This window comes from Copidosoma floridanum, unplaced genomic scaffold, assembly GCF_036245765.1.
Source record: "Copidosoma floridanum isolate Cflo_tuat_1 unplaced genomic scaffold, Cflo_Japanese_pri ptg000029l, whole genome shotgun sequence".
Taxonomy (NCBI): domain Eukaryota; kingdom Metazoa; phylum Arthropoda; class Insecta; order Hymenoptera; family Encyrtidae; genus Copidosoma; species Copidosoma floridanum.
This window is the reverse complement of record NW_028321906.1, coordinates 7178054-7196237: the sequence shown is the minus strand read 5'-3', so window position 1 is coordinate 7196237 and position 18184 is coordinate 7178054. Positions and strand designations below refer to the sequence as shown.

The following is an 18184-nucleotide window of genomic DNA, read 5'->3' as shown; positions in this document are numbered from 1 at the left end:
TCGATAGATCGGTGAGCTAAACGATCTCCCTTGGCGGGGAATTTGATCGCCAACGGTAGCGCCAAAGGAAACGATACAGCGTTTGATGCTTTGCGCTGAAAACTATAAAATGAAATGACAGAGCCAGCTGCTATTTTGTCCATCGCTTGACTCTTTTTTTTCGCGAGAGTAGTGCAAGGGCGTGGACAGTATGGCGTTTCGTAATTTTATGTGTGTGTACACACGTGCAGCGTCCGAACACCATATCAACCGCAACGAGTGATGCAATTTCGTGCACATACACCGTGGAAAGACACATTTTTAATTTATGCGAGGTAATGAAAAATCAAATTGGTTTTATCTGGGACCGATTAAGTATCGCTTTGTTACACGAGGAAAAAAATAGCTGCGTGTGTTTACCTCGTTGGTCTTCGTTAGGACGACTACATTGCAAGTACCTACATACGAGCAAAGTTAAATTGTTTCGCATCGTTTAACGAGCGTTTACGATCGTATAAATCAGTGCGAAATCGTCGGATAAAAATTTCAATTAGGATATACTTACACGTCGAAAATTTCCAAATTACACGGGTAAAAGTCCGCTTTGTCGCGCTCTCTCTGCGATATACGTAACTGAAGGCCGAGTATAGGTTGCACCTGTTTTGCTTATGATGTTTTTTGTTACGGCGGTTCATGTGCGCGAGTAGAATGTTTTTTTTTTTTTTTTTTTGATGAAAATTTTAATAAGCGAGAAAGCGTCCGTTTCGCTTTTGTGACGAATCAAATTAGGAATGTTGTTTATCGCACGACAACGCCAAGTGGAGCGATTGCGTGACGTTATGTTGTGTAGGTGAAGTTGTAAAGTCGTAACGAAAGCGAAAATCGGGACTCACCGAATCGATAAAATCGATACGCATATCCTCGAAAAGTGAAACGATGACCGTGAAACTTTGGTCCGATCGAAACTTTTCGGGCTTTGAGATTTCGCGATCAAAAAGTCAGAAAAAAAAGAACACGAGCAACGTAGGAATGCAACGACGCGTTTTTCAAGAGACAAACGCAATTATCCAGGGTATTACAATAAACGTTGCGATAACTATACCACTCGTTGATGAATATTCATTGCAAAGTCTACTTGCGAGCTTGACTATTTCCTCAATGGTATGCGCGACGCGAGAGAGAGAGATCGTGTGTGACAATCGGGGTTTTACCGCTTAAACTAGCTATGTATAGGTCAGGTAGTATTATAAATGTAGTTTGGTCTATTTAAAAAAAAAGTTTTTTAAGATTCGTTGTTAACTGATATTTTACAAGTCAGTTGGTTTTTTTTTTTATTTGTTTATTATTTTACCAAATCATATCATTTTTCTAAAATGTGCATACACATTTAAGTTAATACAGTTTCAAACAAATTAATCGTATTCGTAAAGTTTTGATGGCTTTAGTAGGGAAAAAAATTTTTTCAAATTATATTCCGAGGATTTTTAACTGCTTAACGTGCATTTTTTTTATCATTCAATTTAAGAGACTCTCGCTATAACCCGTTAATATTGTCATTCCATCCAATGTCAAAGATGTATATCAAATAACTCAGGAGAGAGTGTTTTAACATTCTTGAAATTATAAGATTGAGAGAAAATAGTACTCATTAGTATATATTTTCGAATCGAAAAAAAAGAAGCATTCGATACATCGAAAGGGTAAAATGCCAAAATTTCTGAACTCGAGATCTGGTGCTCGATCCAATATTTTTCGACCGCTAGAAAGAGATGGATCGGCGCGACAACACTCACCTCATCGGGTATCCCTTACTTATAGGAATCATGATAAACTTTCAACTTTCCCATTCAAGCACACGTAAGCACGCAAAGTCCGGGGCGTTGAATTTTTCCGAGCAACAAGGCCATGCGCTCACACGCACCGCGAGAGTAAATCCTCCGAAGCTACACACACTCGCTTATACAAATGCATTCGAGCGGTGGTGATTGCAGTTAGCGAAAATTGAAAACTCCGCGACCTTCGCGCCATCCCGCCCATTGTCTTGCTCTTCTCCCCTGTAACATTTGCGCTGCAATCAGGGAACGGCTCACTCGTCCACCCGAAGCGTCGAGGCTCGAAAATGCTCGGAATGCCATGTCCGAATGACCAAATACTCGAGAGTCGCGACGGAGAGATGAAACAAAAAAAAAAAAAAAAAAAAGGGAAAAAAAACGAGAGCGAGAGGAGAAGGATTGCCGGGCGCTTGGTGGTTCCGGCACCCGGAGGCGAGTTCACCCTGGCGCGGCCTTCACACTGCACGCGACTTTGAAAGTCCGAGCGGGCACTAAAATCCGAGGGTACGCGCACAACTACGGGCGCGCGAGGCCAAAGAAATTCACCTACGCCCTTGCTTTCGCCTTTTCGTTTTCCTCTCCGTTTTACTCTCTCCTCTCCTTTACTTTGTTCCTCTTGCTGATGATGATGATGATGATGATGGTCTATCCTTGCGGTCAGCTGGCAAAGAAAATTACACGGATCCAATGACCATGACGATGTTATACTTGTACCAACGAGCTGTACCCGTCATTTGCTTCAACTTCTTTGGAAGCTTTTGCCTGGGCAATTATCAAAGGTAATGATGATGACTGCATCATAAGAAAAAAGTTCAACCCACTCGTGCAGGTCCAAGAAATTTTCTTCCAAATTTTTCGCTTGTGAAATCAATGTGTGGTCACCGCCTTCTCGTACTTGTTGTATTTTTTTTTTTTTTTTTTTTCGACCGTGAAACGCTCCGTTAGACCCCGTTGTAGATCGAATCGTTGGATTAGGCAATGCCGGCCATAGGCTTTGCCCTCGTTACCAATTTTTTTTTACCTTTTCCTCGCCGCGATCGCTCATCGCGCAGGTGTACATTGTCTCTTGAATGATACTTTGTTTTCACGATGTGTTAATGGAATTCAAAATGAAATCGATCGATAATCGTCATATTTTGGAGGAAAAAAAAAAAAAATGTTAACCCAGTGCCTGGGAGTGCAATAATATTATCCAAGTATCATTAAAAACCCCAGAAATTGTAACGAAAAACTGTTGGGTGTATCTCGTTACGTTAACCGATCTCCAATAGCCTTACACCACGCGGTGCATTATCGCAAGATAAAACCAATTAATCGGCACAAAACATCGGCGACAATCTTGATCAACGACGAGCGCCCGAAAATTGTCATAGCTCATTAAAATAAAACACCTGTCGCTGGACGTAATGGCGTGATGGCACATTACACGCATGAAATAAAAAAAATAAATTAAAATAAAATAATGAGCTTCGCGTATTTCCGTTCTGGCCTCCCTGTCCGATGTATCGCTTGTTGTACGGCACGTGAACGCGAACAAAGGATCGGCCGCTGATTTTTTTTTGCTCTCCCCTGTCCAGACGCTCTCTCGCGAAAGCCACGCGCCTTTCACCCCCGAAGGTAAACCGCCCTCGCGATTTCTCGGTCAGCCAATGGTAAGCCATGCCGATTCTTGCGCTAATGGGCGCCCGGCCAAGTTCAAGAGCAACTTTCGCCAAGGAAGCTCCGCGTCCCTCCTCGAGCTTCTCGAGCTGTCGTTGCCTCGCGAGGGGAGGGGCCGGCCGTGCTTCGAGGTGCCGATCGGGTATATAAGGCTCGGGCGGTGCCGGCACTCGGCATCATTGCACCTCCAGTCGATCCCCACAGATCCACTATCAACGCACAATGGCATTCAAGGTGGGTCATTGTCACCGCGTAATAATATATACGGTTACACCTCGTATAGGCTATAGGACTAATAGAGCCTCGTGTCTCTCATTTTCTTGCAGTTTGTCGTCCTCGCCGCTCTGGTGGCTTGCGTCAGCGCTGGACTAGTGCCCGCGGCGCCGATCGCCTACGCTGCATCTCCCATCGCCAGTGCCGTGGTTGCCAAGACCGTCGACACCGAGTACGACCCCCATCCCCAGTACAGCTACAGCTACGACGTGGCCGACTCCCTGACCGGTGACTTCAAGGCCCAGTCCGAGACCCGCGATGGAGATGTCGTCCAGGGCCAGTACTCCCTCCTCGAGTCCGACGGCACCCGCCGCATCGTCGACTACACCGCCGATCCCCTCAACGGATTCAACGCCGTCGTCCGCAAGGAGCCCGTCGCCGTCGCCATCAAGGCCGCCCCCGTCGTCGCCAAGATCGCCACCCCCGTGGTCGCCGCTGCCCCAGTCGCCAAACTGGCCCCCACTGCCTATGCCGCATACGCCCCGGCCGCTTATGCCCCAGCTGCCTACGCTGCCGGCCCAGCCATCGCCTACAAGTCGTACGCTGCCCCAGCTGCCTTTGCCCCGGCTGCCTACGCCCCAGCTGCCTACGCTCCGGCTGCCTACGCCCCAGCTGCCTACGCTGCCGGCCCAGCCATCGCCTACAAGTCGTACGCTGCCCCAGCTGCCTTTGCTCCGGCTGCGTATGCCCCAGCCGCCTTTGCACCCCAGGCTTATTACGCCAAGCACTTTTAAGCTGAGAGGTGATGGTAGACTGAGCAGCATGTCCACGGCGCCAGAAGGCACGGGCGCATGAACATCCTTAGTGGAACGACTATTAATTTATTTTTACTTCAAGAGCAACAACAGCAGCACGCGCACTTGTTATTATTATGACCACTTGACATCTTGATAAGTCAATAAATTTTTTTTATTATACAATTTATACTCCTTGTCGTACTTTCAAATAGTGTGAGTCACTTCCTGGAGCCCCACAGATCCTCTCCCATTAAAACGTTTCAATACATTAGTATTGTGGTATTTCGTTCCAAAAAATCATAATGGCACGAAATTACATTTATACGTGCAGAGTGTATAAAGAAACCATTTTTCGAACTCAAAAAACTTCAAGTTATTAACTATTTTTTGCCAGAATAAAAATGTTAAGAACGAAAAATTAAAATGAAGCTATACAGCAGGGGGTTTTAAATTGTTAGATTTTCACGTGTTCATGTACATACAGCAAGTAAAAATGGTATTCAAGCAATTGGAAACGATTTGCATTAAACAAAACACGTACGATTAAAATGTACGTATTAGAAATGAATGTCCTAAAATTTTCCTAATCAGTAAAAAAAGTTTTCAAAAATAAGATGTCTCTCCGTTTCTCTCACCTCACCTCAATCAAGCTACTTGTACACTTACGAGCGCATAAATCTTCCAATTTTTTTTCCCTCCTTCATGGTATTCCTATTCCGTTCCTCGACAATTTACATTCACCTCCCGTTTGTAGCTTCTCGCGATTTCGGGAATCCACACGAGCAGCGCATTCTCCAAGCTCTCGCATCGCAACGAGTGTCCTTGACGGTTTTGCAAAAGCCACCGTAATAAGCCCGACACGTCGTTTCATTGTTTTTTTTTTTTTTTTTTTTTTATATAACGTAGAGAGCCAATGCAGCAGCGGCCCAGGCCACGCCCGAGCGACAGTTTCGCCTTCAAGATCCTTGAAAAAAAAAAATACCCACACCTTTCTCTGTGCCAAGGTGTCTCCAAGAAGCTTCGTGGGCTGCTATCGAGGATTCAGCTCAAATTCCAGACTATTGCGGATCCGCGTGGTGGACTAAGGTATACAATTGCCAGACTGCGGCCGTAGGGGTGGATGAAGGGTGAGTTTTTTTATCGACCTTTTATGATTTGACACTTTTCACGAGATAAAGAGCTGCTTGATTTTCACCGTGGATAGTAATAATTTAATTTTTTCGTTCAAGCGTGTTGTAAAAATAACAACAAATGCACTTCAATACTCGAAACCATTGCAATAAAACCATACGCTCGGGGCACTCTCGAGATTTATCTTTTCGATGGTTGCGGGGATATGTTTTTTCGATTGTACCGCTCGGAGTCGATGAGAAAACGAAAAATAAAGGTACACATCTCCCTCCTTTCTCTCCCCTCCTTATTGTTCTCCGGCGACTACACGCGAGGGCCCTGAAATTTTCTTCGTCCTTTTTTCCAACCCATCCCGCCGATGATATTTATTCCACTGTCATCGAGACAAAGACATAAAGTGACTCACACGGGCAGCATCTCTCGTTCCTATCGCTCGCATATGTGTGGGTGAAAATACGCGAGACGTATAAATTTTACTGCCATCCGAGCAAGGCCCGTCTTGTTGTCTCGGGTATACTTTTCAATTTTCGGATCGAAAAGTCTCTTGGTTCGTACATACACGTTATAAAGTAGCTTTTTGAAAACGTGTCCGACTTAGATTCGTCTGTTTCTACTAGTCTTCATTTTCGTAGCAACAGACGCGACGCCGTTCAATATACAACTCCGGCTTATTATAACACGATACAGCATAAAAAACAATCACCCAATTGAGTGAACAAAAAAAAATACCTCTCGGTTGTGCCCGTGATAAAAAAAAAAAAAAAAAAAAAAAAAAAGAAGTAACATAATCCTCCGAGCGGGCCGCAATGCGCGTCGTCACGCGTGCGTTGCACCAATTACAAGTTACTTAATCCTCGCATCGTCGACACCCACTTTCTACGGAAGTCCGTCCGTAAAGTCTCGTCTGTATAGGTCACGAGCGTCGTAGAGACTTGACAGGTGTATTATTCAATAGGATCCGCGTCGCGTAACCATATCGTCAACGATGCGTGGAATTTCGCTCGTTGCGGCGTGGGCTCTGGGTGAAACTGCGACGACGCGTGCCATAAGCAATCACGCCAGAGTGCGGACGGCGCTACGTTACTCGGCACGTTACTCTTCTCTCGAGCGATTGATTTTTCACCGGCACTTTGGATTCCGTCGAGGTTGCGTACAGCTCTAAAACCAGAACAAAGAGGTACAATAGTTGGCTGAAAGATTATATCACTTGTACCAAATGCTGGGGGCGCGCCGTACCGGGGACTCATCAATAAGAGTGTAATCATCGAGCGCTAATGCACGTATACACACTCCGCCGGCTCGATCGACCGTGCACGGATTCGCCTCCGTGCAATTATTACCAGATCCATTAGGACGTACGCGCGGGACTGCGTGCTCGTAAAAACAGTTTTTTTTTTCCCCCCAGTCTCACTGATCCATCGAAGGAGAGAAAAAATTAATCAGTCTTAAGTTACGTGACATTGAAAGAAAAAAAACAAAAAAATCAGAGCGCTACGTGCTCGTAGATATTTGGGAAACGCCGTGGGCGCTGAAAACAAGCAGCCCGTATCGCGCAGGTATTTCCGTGTTACTAATTGATTACAATTCGACTGATGTGGTGTTGGGTGTAAACACCGAGAGCGCGTGAAAGTAAAGCAACTCCGTCAGCAATTATTACTTCATTGAACAACGATTTTGAGCTCTTGTTTTGATACATATACCATTAGCCGCGCTTGATTGTCTTTTTTGTTCCTCCCACTGTGTATATAGTCTATCGAATGGACCATTGACAACGAAATGCAAAAAAAAATATATTGTCGAACAATCGTAAATAATATACTTGCATGTAAGTGTATAGTTGAAAAAGAAAGGAGAGCCTCGTAACGTCGCGTTGTTTGTGTACAGGGGAGGCGCACGACATCGTTGTAAAAACATGTAAAGATAACGACCACTGGAGACATTGAACGAGCCACACCGACTTGGACGCGCTTTTGGCAATTCGATAAGAAAAGAAAAAAATCATTGTTTTGCAAGGAAAAAGCCCGATCCACGACCCACACTGTTCAGTGTGTGTCGCGCGTTGTTTGGTCAGTCGAATCGGGAGATCATGTGATCAAACGTCACCGACTAGATCGACGTCCAAAATATTGTACCCTATTGTCTTCATTTCTCAGTCAACCCTCGTAAATCACGGTATAACCACGTACGCGCACGAAAAACCAATAATCACCCGGCAGTGCAGCCAGCACGTACATATAAGCACGGATAATCCCCCCCGGAGTTGCGCAATGACGGCTCATCGGCCGAGTAATGACACCAGAGGAGGGCCTCGCACACCCGAAGCTCCAAGGAGTCGGCATCATCGCGAGGGGGGCCCCAGAGAAGTCGAGCTCGGGTGTTTTAATCTTTGCATAACACCACCGACCGCTGCATGGACAGGCACACACACACACACACACGCACACACACATAGACTATATAATCTGTCCACAACGTTGCAGCGTATACAGGGCGAGGCTGCGCGGCGATTTGGGTGAAAGTGGGCCGAATTTTCCGTCTCCCTCTGCTCGCTCGTTTGCATGTACTTGTCTCTTCTTCTTGTTTTCTTCCTGAATGCATGTGGGTACACCGCGGTAGTAACACGGAGGGGCCGAGGGGGATGAGCAGCGATCGGCTTTCCGCTAAGGTGCACAGGTATCGAAAACGGGTGCTCAAGCGAGTTATGCAAGCCCGGGGGGGGGGGGCCTGAATTTTTTGGCCGCCGTCGGCGCCGAAGAAAAATTTCCGTGCATTACGCGTGGGTACGAATGCACGCACGCGAGGAGGAGGAGATGCATTTCAGCCCCGTATAAATAGCCCGTGGACCCGAGCCCGTCCTGCGCAGTCATCTCTCGGGCTTACCGCGAAGCGAACACACACAAGTGCCAGGTTTCACCCCAGTATACCCATCAAGGATCTCGAGGAGGAAAGATATACCGATTAGGAGCTCCACGATCATGTTCAAGGTGAGATCGATGCAGGTTGCGTACTTCGCCGTCGTAGTGATGTATAGTATAGTTTGTATACACCCGCGTCCTCCCAACACCCAGAGCTTTCTATATCGTTTTTCAGCTGCTCGTCGTTGTGCTCGGCTGCTGTCTGATCCTAGCCAGCGCCGGTGTAATCAAGGACTACGGCACGAGCCAGGATCCACATTACCAGGAGCCCCGGCCCCAGTACCAGTTCCACTACAGTGTCGCGGACCATCTCACGGGTGACATAAAGGAGCAGAAGGAGCAGCGCGACGGCGACCGCGTCGAGGGCCAGTACTCGCTGGTCGAGCCCGACGGTACCCGGCGCATCGTCGACTACACCGCGAACGGGCACACCGGCTTCAACGCCGTCGTCCGCAAGGAGAGCGGCCACCAATACCACTCCTCGGCAGGTTACCTCTCGGGCTACCGGCAACACTACCAGCCGATCGCCCCTCCGGCCAGTACTTACGGGGGTTACCAATCGAGCCTCGATCCCGGCAAAAGCTCCTCTTTCGTCGGTGGTGGCACTGACTACTCGTCCCTTGGAATCAGCGACTACTCGGGTACCCTATCGTCCTTCGGCCACTCGGAGGTCAAGATCCAGCAGAAGCTCAACGCCGGCTACAGTAGCGCCCAGAGCCACGCGACCGAGATCAGCATCGACCACGTTCAGCCGGCCCGGTACTCTTCCCTCGACGCCGCCAGCCACCACCACCACCAGAGCTTCGGACACTCGGAGGTCAAATTCCAACGGGGCCTCGAGCCCGTCGATGATCCACACCAACAGCACGGCCTACTATCGGGTTACAGCAGCAGCGAGTCTGGGGTAGACCACGTCGACAGCTCGGACGATGCTGGTTACCACTACGAGAAGCCGATCGTCAAGTTCGAGCTCCCGTCCAAGAGCTACGGTCTGTAAACGGGCTGTAGCATAGGTGCCAGTGTAAATAAGGTTTTCGGGGCAAAGGTCTATAAGTTTGTGTATGGGTGTTAAAGAGTAAATTGATGCTATTTTTTTTTTCCTTTTTTTTTTTTTTTTTTTTTTTTAGTAGCTGATGATAAGAGCATTAGCTTTAAGTAGATTAGGTGACCGATGTGAAAGAGGTGCAATGTCAAGTGCCATTTCACAGTTGTACAGCCAAGCGGCTAGCGTGGCATGTAGAAAAAATAACTAATTTTTTTTTTTTTTTTTCTTACGCACCTGCACAAACAACTAATTGTACGAGTTCCGGGTACAACTGCGTGTTCGAGAATTTTCACGCTCCGCGCGCGATTACGTGCTCTTGCGTGTATTTGTTGTAGATGTATATATTACGTAGGGGAGTAAAAGAGAGAAGAAAAAAAAAGATAAGAGAGCGACACGTGAAAACGAGAGAGTCCAAAAGTTGGGCGCGAGAAACGAGTTCTGCAGCTGGAAATTGAGGATGAGAAAGGATAAGGATAAAAAAGGGGAAACGAGGGATCGAGCAACTTTGCATTCAAAGGTGGAAGAACGGGTCGATGTGTTTTTTAATTCTTTTTTTTTACAGTTTTTTTTCCATGTCAAATTGCATGTAATGTGTTTGCGTGCACTGGCTGATGGATCTCACGATTATACCGATAAGAATTTATATGTTATGTATGACTTATAGTATATGCATGTTATGTGTTTATGTACATTTTTATACCACTAACTGTAAAAAAAAAAAAAAACGATCAAAAGTGGATGACATTTTTCCACTTGATGCTCGTACGAATAAAAAAAAAAACAATAAAAAATATATAATTCCATACAAAAACATGATTAAATTATTCTTTATTTCTACTTTACACGCTTTGCATGGGTTAAGTGTTACATTACCTTCGTTTTGAAAAATTGATTCCTGATTCAAGTACCGTAGGAAGCAAAATCATAAAAAATGTAGTATTTAAATAAGATATGAGCACTACAGTATTGTAAATTAACTGTTGGTACTTATTACTTTGTTCGTGAACATAAATACATTTTGATTGGACACTGACGCAGTTTTTCCATCCAACAAAGAAATTTCTAAAACAGAAGAAAAAACCGGGCAGGAATCGTAGATTTCAGGACTGTTTACGCTAAATCACAGGTTCACTTTCAAACTCCCGATACATAAAACGTGTCTTTGCTTTGAATTTCAAAATCAAATTGATTGCGAGTTCATGTGCATGCCATTGGGTGAATACGTATACTCGGCGTCACACACGGTTGTAAGGAAACAATAGAATTTTTGATCGGACGTAAATTCACCGAGTAAAAGGACACATTAGCGACAGGCGGTAGATTGCCGGTCCTTGAAACTTGAAATGTCACCGATCGAATTTGTACACATACTCGTTTATTGAATGGATCGTGCTCTCAAAGGAAATTATTCCTATCTGCGTTGAATATCGGGTCGGACAAAGTGACGCATATTTGTGGTATACGAAACGGGATTGAACAGTGTTGGAGTTTCATTGCACTACAATATATATGTTTCATTTTGGGTTACGTATCAGGTATTGTTTACTCGTTATGTGTTGAGATTATGCAAACTTTAATCGACTGAATTGCAAAATTATTATTTTTACGGTATAATTATTATAGTATTTATTCGTTCAAGTAGAATATGTATTTTCAAGTAGTAACAGCCATATATGGTAAGACACAACCGAATAATTAAATGATGCTAGGCTCTTTTTGATTAATTGAAGTTTTTGAATGATTTGTTAATCATCAGGATCATTGATACGCTTGAGAAAAAATTCAACCGTGTGAGACAACTCGGAGCTATATTAGTCGTAAGCAATAATAGTTAGTAAAATAAAGAGAATTTACATTTCGATGAATTACAGATTTTATTTTTCAAACAAATATAACGTATGATACAATGAAATATTGTTTACTCGTTACGTGCTGAGATTATGTGAACTTTAATGGACTAGATCGGAAAATTATCATATTTACGGTATTTATTCGTTCAAGTAGTAACAGTCGTACATGGTAAGACTCAACCGAATAATGAAATGATGCTAAGCTCTTTCTGAATAATTAAAGTTTTCTAATGATTTATTAAATATCAGGATCTTTGATAGGCTTGAAAAAAATTCAACCGTGTAAGACAACCTGGAGCTACAATAGTCCTAACCAGTAATAGTTGGAAAAATAAAGAGAATTTACATTTCAATGAATTATAGTTTTTATTTTTTAAATAAATACGACGTATTATACAATCCAACACTTTTTTCTCGTTACGTGCTGAGATTATGTGAACTTTAATGAATTGGATCGGAAAATTATCATATTTACGATATTCATTAGTTCAAGTAGTAACAGCCGTATACGGTAAGACACGACCGAAAAATTAAAAAATCTTAGGATCCTCTTGAATAATTGAAGTTTTCTAAAGATTTTTTAATCATCAGGATAATTGATACGCTTGAAAAAAAATCTTTCAATGTAACCACGTGAGACAACTCGGAGCTACATCCTGAAGCAATTTTAGTCGATAAAATAAAGAGAATTCATGTTTCAAAGTGTAACACTTTTTATTTTTCAAACAAATACAACATACAATGAAATACTGTACATACGAGTGGTTCACAGAAAAAAAAACAAAAACACAAACTTCGCGCAGTAGTCGTTCCAACTCACTGCTATGTGATGTACAACAATGCACGAGCACTCACACACACACACACTCCTTTTCACACCCCCTCCATGGCTCAGCAACTAGTGGTGATAAGCATAGGCGGCCAGAGGCTCGTGATGGGCGTAGTACGCTGCCGGCTGGTACTGTTGGTAATGGGCCAGAGGTTGGGCCGGATAGGCAACGACGGGGGCAGGGTGGACGGCGGGCTCCTTGTGCACCACGGCGTTGAACCCATTGACGTCGTCGGCGGTGTAGTCAACGATGCGGCGGGTGCCATCAGCCTCGACGAGCGAGTAGCTGCCCTGGACAACGTCCCCGTCGCGGCTCTCGTGTTGGCTCTTGATGTCCCCGGTCAGGGAGTCGTGGACACCGTAGCTGTAGCTGTACTGCGGGTGTGGGTCGTGCTCGGGGTCAACCAGGGCATGGGTTTGGTAGGCGAACGGTAGGACGCCCGCGTTAGCCACTGCTACGAGGAGGAGGGTCGACAGGATGACGAACTGTGGAATAATTGCGTTTAGTCGAAAAGAAGAGAGTGTCATTGTGAGGTCGTATTCGACCGTTACAACTGGTCTTTTTGATTGTAGTACACGCAACTGGGACATTGCGGAAACCGGACTTTTGAGTTTCTACTATTACAAAAGTTTCAAAAGTTATTTTCATACTTTAATCCAAGCCATGTATCGTACGAAAATAACAATGTCAAACGGTATCAACGCGAAAAGATTTTCGATGTGCCATATTTTATGTTAATTTAATGCGAAGAGATCATGCGCTGGATTAGTTAACACCCACTCGCGACAGTCGATCAAATTAAATTTCCAAATAGTTTCACTCCACGGCTAATCGAGCAAAAAGTCGCGTATACCATTTGACATGCCTATCAAAGCGTTTCTAAACGGTCAAAAAAAAAATTAGATTACAAACAAAACGAAAGGCTCCAACGACGCACAAACGGCACGACTCACCTTGAAAGCCATGTCCGAGCTGGTGCGAGGATTATATATGCAGATGTCGAGCTGAGAGTAGACGAGAGACTGATGCAGCTACGACCGAATTTTAGACCTTATATAGCACCCGAAAGCTGCACGGACGGGCTCAGCCGAGCTGAAACGCAGTTTCGCAAGCTCCCGTATGGGCCCAGGACGCTTAGTCCGAGGGGGGACCGCACGAGGGACAACAAAAAAAGAGGAAGGCGAAGAAAAAAACAGAGGAGAGAGAGAGAGAGAGAGAGGAAAAAAGGAAGGAACAATATTTACCTTAACGCGCGAGCGAGTGCGGTGTGGCCATTGTGGTGGTCGTCGCGAGAGGTGTACATGCATTAATTCTCATTACAGCGTGGACACACCGGTTGTCCTGTCTTTTTCTTCCTTCGCTTGCTTCGTACGATCGCGCACTCCGAGATAATGGCCATGGTGACAATTGTGATTGTTATTGTTATGACTCAACGTGAGTGAGAAGCAGCGATTATGCGACACGCGCGTCGACAGGCTTGAGTAATTGAGCGGCTCTGATGAGACTTTTTATTAAGTTCTTGCGTGGTCCATAGCTTCTTTTACTTTTTTTTTTTTTTTTTTTTTTTTTTTTTCATGTTGGTTTTGCCAATGCTGCAGTCGTACAATCGTCGGGTGCGCTGGGTGTGATTTTTTTTAACGAAGGCAACAATCCATCGTCGAGTCAAATTTGGGTATACTGAGGGATCGGCCATTGTGCAACGGTGAAAGCTATACATACCATGAACATTTTCTCATTTTTAGCGTATAAATCTTCTTTTTTTTTAATTTTTTTTTATTTAATATTTGCCAAGATGTGAGAGCACGTGAGAGTAGAAGGTAGGAAACAGTACGTTAACAAGAATTTAATTATTCAACGTAAACTCACTTTCCAAATGTAATGAGCTCAGCTGGCTATTTACATCCTAGCAAAGAGCATATAAAGTGTCAGTACACGCAGATTCTGCTCATGCGCCAGTCCTAATGGCTGCCTAATCCAAGGCCTAACTACTTGCAAAATCGCTAGTTTGCATCAGTAGTAAAAGCAAAGTTTGATCAGACGCTGCCTTCTAAAAATTTTTTTCTTCCCATCGTAGACGCGTACCAGTTGTTTTGATATTCTCTGGCAAAAGACACGACTAAAATCTCGCGATACGTCTCAATTGAGAAACAATACCCCCTTGTGATAATTGCCATCGATAAATTCGCGTGCGGGAAGGAATGTTAATTCGGCGGGGCGCTCCCCGAGAGCTAAAGCCCGCACGCGCCTTCTCTCGGGCTGATTTACGGGGACAATTTTCACAATTCATACACCTGATTCCTTCTTGGTGTACGTAGCCTCCGGCCGAGCGGGAATGAGTGCTGATTCCGGCTCTGCGCTCGCTTGACAATGCATTTTTTTTTTTTTTTTCCGAGATTTAGTGCATCGGGTACTGCGCTCGAAATTCGCGACGCTTGTAAATCTTTTTTTTTTTTTTTTCTCTTACAAAGTAAAAGAGGGCATTGGCTCCTTTTTTCGCGAGATCGAGTTAGCGTATTGGTGAACGCCGACTGAAAATCCGTTCGGCACACACGCAACTTGTCAAATGCTGATGGATTATCACCTCTTCCCTGGAAGTTATTGAATTTTTTAAAATTCACGAGTAATTTTTTGGCGTTTTTAATCTTACTTAATGGGATAAAAAAGAACTACCATCTATAGAGGTGAGTTTCGATGTAAAAAATAATGAGTTCGAGATGACAGTTGCAACAAAATGACGTGCTTTTGAAAAATCAGGTAATTCACAGGGACTTTGTTCCATTGTGAGATTAAATCATTGGTCTGTGTATGTGTAACGAAAGCCCGCTTTCTCCAAAGCCATAAAAACTTAATATTTCGATTCTCTAACCCATATACGACCGGCCGACGACCCAATGGCCAAACACTTGTCTACTGTACACAAAAATCACACATGCTCCAACGATTTTTGGGCCAAACGTATACGCTCTCGGAGATTTTTTCCAACAAAACCAACACATCCCAAGAAAGAGAGAAGCAATCGCGTTCGCGCGGTGTTCTCGCCATTAGGCAGGCGATTGGCGTGGCCGAAGGTCACCACGGAGCGCCCAGCCCGTGAAAGTGTGTATACACCTACATAATAGTCAGCCGAAAGCGTGCCATTGTGCTCACTTCTTGATATATCTCGTTGTACGTGTATGTATGTATATACACGTATGGGGCACATGTGCAGTGTGCCTCGCGCCTTTCGTAAGCCAAGTAGCAGCAACCGGCGCGTAACGGTGATTGCGTAACCAACTCCGCGTGTGACGTGACAATAAAGTCGGCAAGCTTTTTTTTTTTCTTTTTTTTCTTGTCTTCGTTGGCTTGAGGTTAATCATTTTTTTCCCCCCTCTTTTTCTCGTTGGCTTGATTTTTTGTCTTGTTTCTGGCATACTCGAGGGTATGTAGTGCATGTCGATCGGCGCGTTATAGATGAGTGTACTTGTTTTACATCGACGAGGAGCGCGTGCGTGTATGGCGGTTGTACGGGACCTTCGTGTATTTTGCGTAAGAAGAGCAGAGCCGGTATGCGTGTCCTTTGAGAGGCGGCAACTTGCTTCGAACGAGTTGTGTACGGGTCGCTTTTACTTGTTTCTCGGGGAAAAAACAGTTTGTTCTTGGATAGTGACGGAGTTGGTGGGTGAGTGTGACGTGTATATTTCTGACAAGACTAAAAAATTGAAGAAACTAAATTAAGAAAATTATTTTTCTACTTTGCAACGATTATCTTTCAGTGATTAGTTGAAACTGTCTGTTTGTACGGGTCAGGTGGTAGGTCAAGTTGCACAACATACGCACAAGAAGTGTCATTTTTTTTGCTCAGCTTTTTTTACCAACTTCTGAAATTTTCTGAGAGAAAAAAAATCCTTACAGAATTTATCCGCATTAATAAAAAAAATGCCTAACAACCAAGAAAATATTTACTAGACCGGCAGTGTTATTATTTCGTACTGTTATTCTATTACTTTCTTCATTGCGACAAAACCGAAATTCACAATACACCATAATTTTCGTTTTCTCGATAGCCTATGCGATCCTTACTTAACCTTAATAGATAAACCATTTAACCATGCCGGCGTACGAAAAAAAAAAAAAAAAAAAAAAAAAAAAGAATACCCCAAGAAATGATCACTGGTAAGAGTTCGGAGCAAGACTAAACGGAGCCCACATCGCGGGAACGATCATATACGCGACCACGAGTGGATACAGAGCCCAAGTAGAAAAAAAATTTGAGAACCCCAAGTGCATCCCATCGGCGACATGTAGATGCCCGTACAGCCATTGGGCAACGCCAACGCCGTACGCATCAGTATTTCAAGCGTCACGAGTCGCGAGCCGGTCCGCATACCGATGAGCCATGCGATTTTTGTTTGCCTCCTATTTGCCATTGGATTTTCCGATGGGATGTAACTTTGCGATGTAACATTCAATTTGACGAACCGCACGCCTCCTCGAACCACGCGAGAGAGCACCTAAAGGCACACCGGGAACGTCATTAAGATCCTTCGTCGATACGGGAGGGCGCGTGAAATTTACGACGTCATCATTAAGATTATGGATGGTGAGGTCGGGGTGAAAAATCTTAATCACCTTTTGGAGAGCACGCGTGTACCCAATGACCACTTGGCAGATGCTAATGTGCGCGTTTACGACGCCATATAAGCCTTAAGCGCTCGGAGGATCTCGATATTTATGGTCAGCTGGGGATTAACTTAAACCGCGGCCGTAAACTCGTGCGAGCAGGGAGCAACAGGTGAGGAACAATTATCGGGGCAGCTTTGAGGTGCGAAACTCTCGCCTCCCACTCGAATGTCATAAATCCCTGCATGACTCGACCAAAGATTCATATATGTTGTACCATTTTTTTTTTTCATTTTTTTTTCAGTTTGTTGTACACGTGGACAAGGAGATAAGAATCAAAGGGGTCCAGGGTGTAACTCGAGGCGTAATACACTTAATTGGCTCCCAGCGGGCGGGTGGACCCACAGCGGCCGAAGATCCGGGCGAGCCGAACAAAGGACGCTTACTTGCAAGGTCGCACGCGGCGATGGGCGTGTAGGAGGGTTCAAGAGCCTGTGGCGCGTTGACTTTGTGGTTTATGATATTGAATTTCGCGAGTTGATAAATGAACGGTGAAGGACAGGAAATACATATTTATTTTTTTTCTCCAGCACCGAATGACTCGTCTTTAAGGATGATAATTATCCCTCGGAACCTTGTACGTTTCAAAGGGCAGGATTTAAGCGGGACTCGTAATTGGTATAATTTGATTTCTACTTTACAGTGTACGAATTAAAAAAAAAAAAAAACCTAACCATATTAACGATTTTTAATGGGTTTTAAAAAGCATTTATTTATTGATTTAGCCCTTTTCTTACAATGACCAAGTATTTCGTTCATCAGCGGAGTGATGAGTTGATACCACTTCCAAACAAATGATCCCTCCGCTGAAAAAGCAGCGAGGATAAATATAAGGGCGACCGGTTGTTACCGATCCCTATACAGACACCCCCTGTCGCATAGTGATCGAAACTATAAAGTCGGTCAGAGATCCAGAAAACAATAGGCGGAGCTCGAAAAAACAAAGAGCACATGCGACTTGGAATCGCTGGTGTGCCTGTGCTTATGTATACATATACACTCACCGCACGCGCGAGCGGCGAAAAGTAAAGTAAGCCGTACCGAATCGGTTGATCGCGCAATAGCGAAAATCGAGCGGCGCGACCTTGAGCGCGACCTTAGCCAACTACCCTTGTCAGCCAGCCAACTCGATATCCAACTCCTGGGATGGACGACACCGTATACACGCAACAGCGCGCGCATCGCGCATCCACGATAGCATTTGGTCGGCCGGTGTGGCGCACGAGGAGGAGTAGGAGCCGCGGGCCGTTGTGACATCTCCGGCCGATAAAAAG

The 18184-nt window shown here is 44.7% G+C and overlaps 1 protein-coding gene and 1 pseudogene across 1 annotated transcript; one reads left to right on the top strand and one right to left on the bottom strand.

The window, feature by feature from the left end:
• The first annotated feature begins 3692 nt into the window (after positions 1-3692).
• On the top strand, positions 3693-4477 carry LOC106637043 (larval cuticle protein A3A pseudogene; annotated as a pseudogene).
• Positions 4478-12216: 7739 nt separating this feature from the next.
• On the bottom strand, positions 12217-13261 carry LOC106645374 (larval cuticle protein A2B-like). Its single transcript, XM_089595927.1, has 2 exons — positions 13205-13261; positions 12217-12736 (listed from the first exon to the last, which is right to left on the bottom strand). The coding sequence occupies exons 1-2, from the start codon at positions 13214-13216 to the stop codon at positions 12320-12322; spliced, it is 429 nt and encodes a 142-aa protein (XP_089452053.1). The 5' UTR covers positions 13217-13261; the 3' UTR covers positions 12217-12319.
• Between the last annotated feature and the right edge of the window lie 4923 nt (positions 13262-18184).